General features: G+C 43.1%; 1 protein-coding gene across 1 annotated transcript in view; it reads left to right on the top strand.

The window, feature by feature from the left end:
* The window catches only part of LOC101848774 (hemicentin-1), a gene marked incomplete in the record, with an annotated part of 58,272 nt that overhangs the window by 52,633 nt on the left and 4,250 nt on the right, over positions 1 to 1,389 (top strand). The window contains 1 exon segment of the mRNA XM_035972202.1: positions 114 to 229. Within this exon segment, the coding sequence (XP_035828095.1) occupies positions 114 to 229 (116 nt within the window).

Raw genomic sequence — 1,389 nt, 5'->3', positions numbered from 1 at the left:
CCTACCACCCCTCCTCCCACCCCACCCCCATTCAAAAACCACTCCTACCCCAACGCACCATCCATCACTCCCCTTCCTCCCCCCCTCCAACCACCCCTCCTCCCCGCCATCAGCTGACCCCAAGATCTCCGTGGACCCTTCAGTCACAGCCAACCAGGGGGACGCCCAGCTGGTCATCCGCTGTGACGTCACCATGTTCCCACCCGCCTCCTCCCTGCTTTGGTTCAAGGTCAGTCTTTTACTTTCACTTTACTTTTACTTTACTTTTACTTTTATCCTCCGCTTATACCATGTTGGGTGTCGAGGGAAGAAAGAGACGTCTCTCTGCCACCAGCCGGAGAGCTTGGGTCAGGGGGATGCCGTGGGTGGTTAATGTTTCCCGGACTCCCTCTATCCAAGTCTTTCTGAGTCGCCCTCTAGGTGCATGTGTGTGTGTGCGTGTGTGTGTGTTTGTGCGTATGTGTGTGTGTGTGTGTGTGTTTGTGCGTATGTGTGTGTTTGTGGGTGTGTGTGTGTGTTTGTGCGTATGTGTGTGTTTGTTTTGTCTGAAATCTCACAAAAACTTATACTTTGGGAAGGATATTGCATCACTTACATTCGGCGATCTTACTAAGATTTGGTGTCGGGTTCAACACAGTTTTTCATTTTGATTTCACACACTAAAAACAACAACAACAACGACAGCAACAACAACAAAAACAACGACACAATAACAACAACTTCAATACTAACATCAACGACAACAACAATAACAACAACAATGGCATCAATAACAACACAACAATAACAACAACGACGACGACGACGATGACAGCAACACCATCATCATCACCAACAACAACAACAACAATACTTCTGGAGTGAACACTTTTCTCTTCTCACCCGCCACGGTTTGAACACAAGCTCGATATTGCACCTAATAGTAATATCCTTTTTATTTTAAAGATTAAACATTCTCTAATTTTACCTTTTTATCATTTTTCTTTTATATAAGTTTTCATTTATATAATCTGTACCAAGTTGTCGTATGAAATTGGTCATGATTTTGGTATAAGACATTAACCTTTCTTCAAATCTGTGCTCTCTATGAGCTGGATTTGTTTTTATACACATCTGACACAATTTAGTGGCAAGGATACTAATTGGTACAATGAAATAATGTGTAGTAGAAGCAAATAGAAGATTCTGATGATTCAAAATGTGATAAACGTTATCATGATTGATAAATAGAAAGTGAGTTGGTGGTAGAACTTAAAGTTTATCCCCCCCCCCTCCCACCCCAAGTCCATTCGGAGTTTATTTGACCAAGAATGTCTGTCTGGTGTCTTCACTCTTAGAGGGGTCACATCTGGGTCACCTTTGTCTGTCTGTCTGTCTGTCTGTCTGTCT

Source organism: Aplysia californica, unplaced genomic scaffold (assembly GCF_000002075.1).
Source record: "Aplysia californica isolate F4 #8 unplaced genomic scaffold, AplCal3.0 scaffold00611, whole genome shotgun sequence".
NCBI classification, from domain to species: Eukaryota; Metazoa; Mollusca; class Gastropoda; order Aplysiida; family Aplysiidae; genus Aplysia; species Aplysia californica.
The sequence above is the reverse complement of the archived record's forward strand: the minus strand, read 5'-3'. Positions and strand labels throughout refer to the sequence as shown.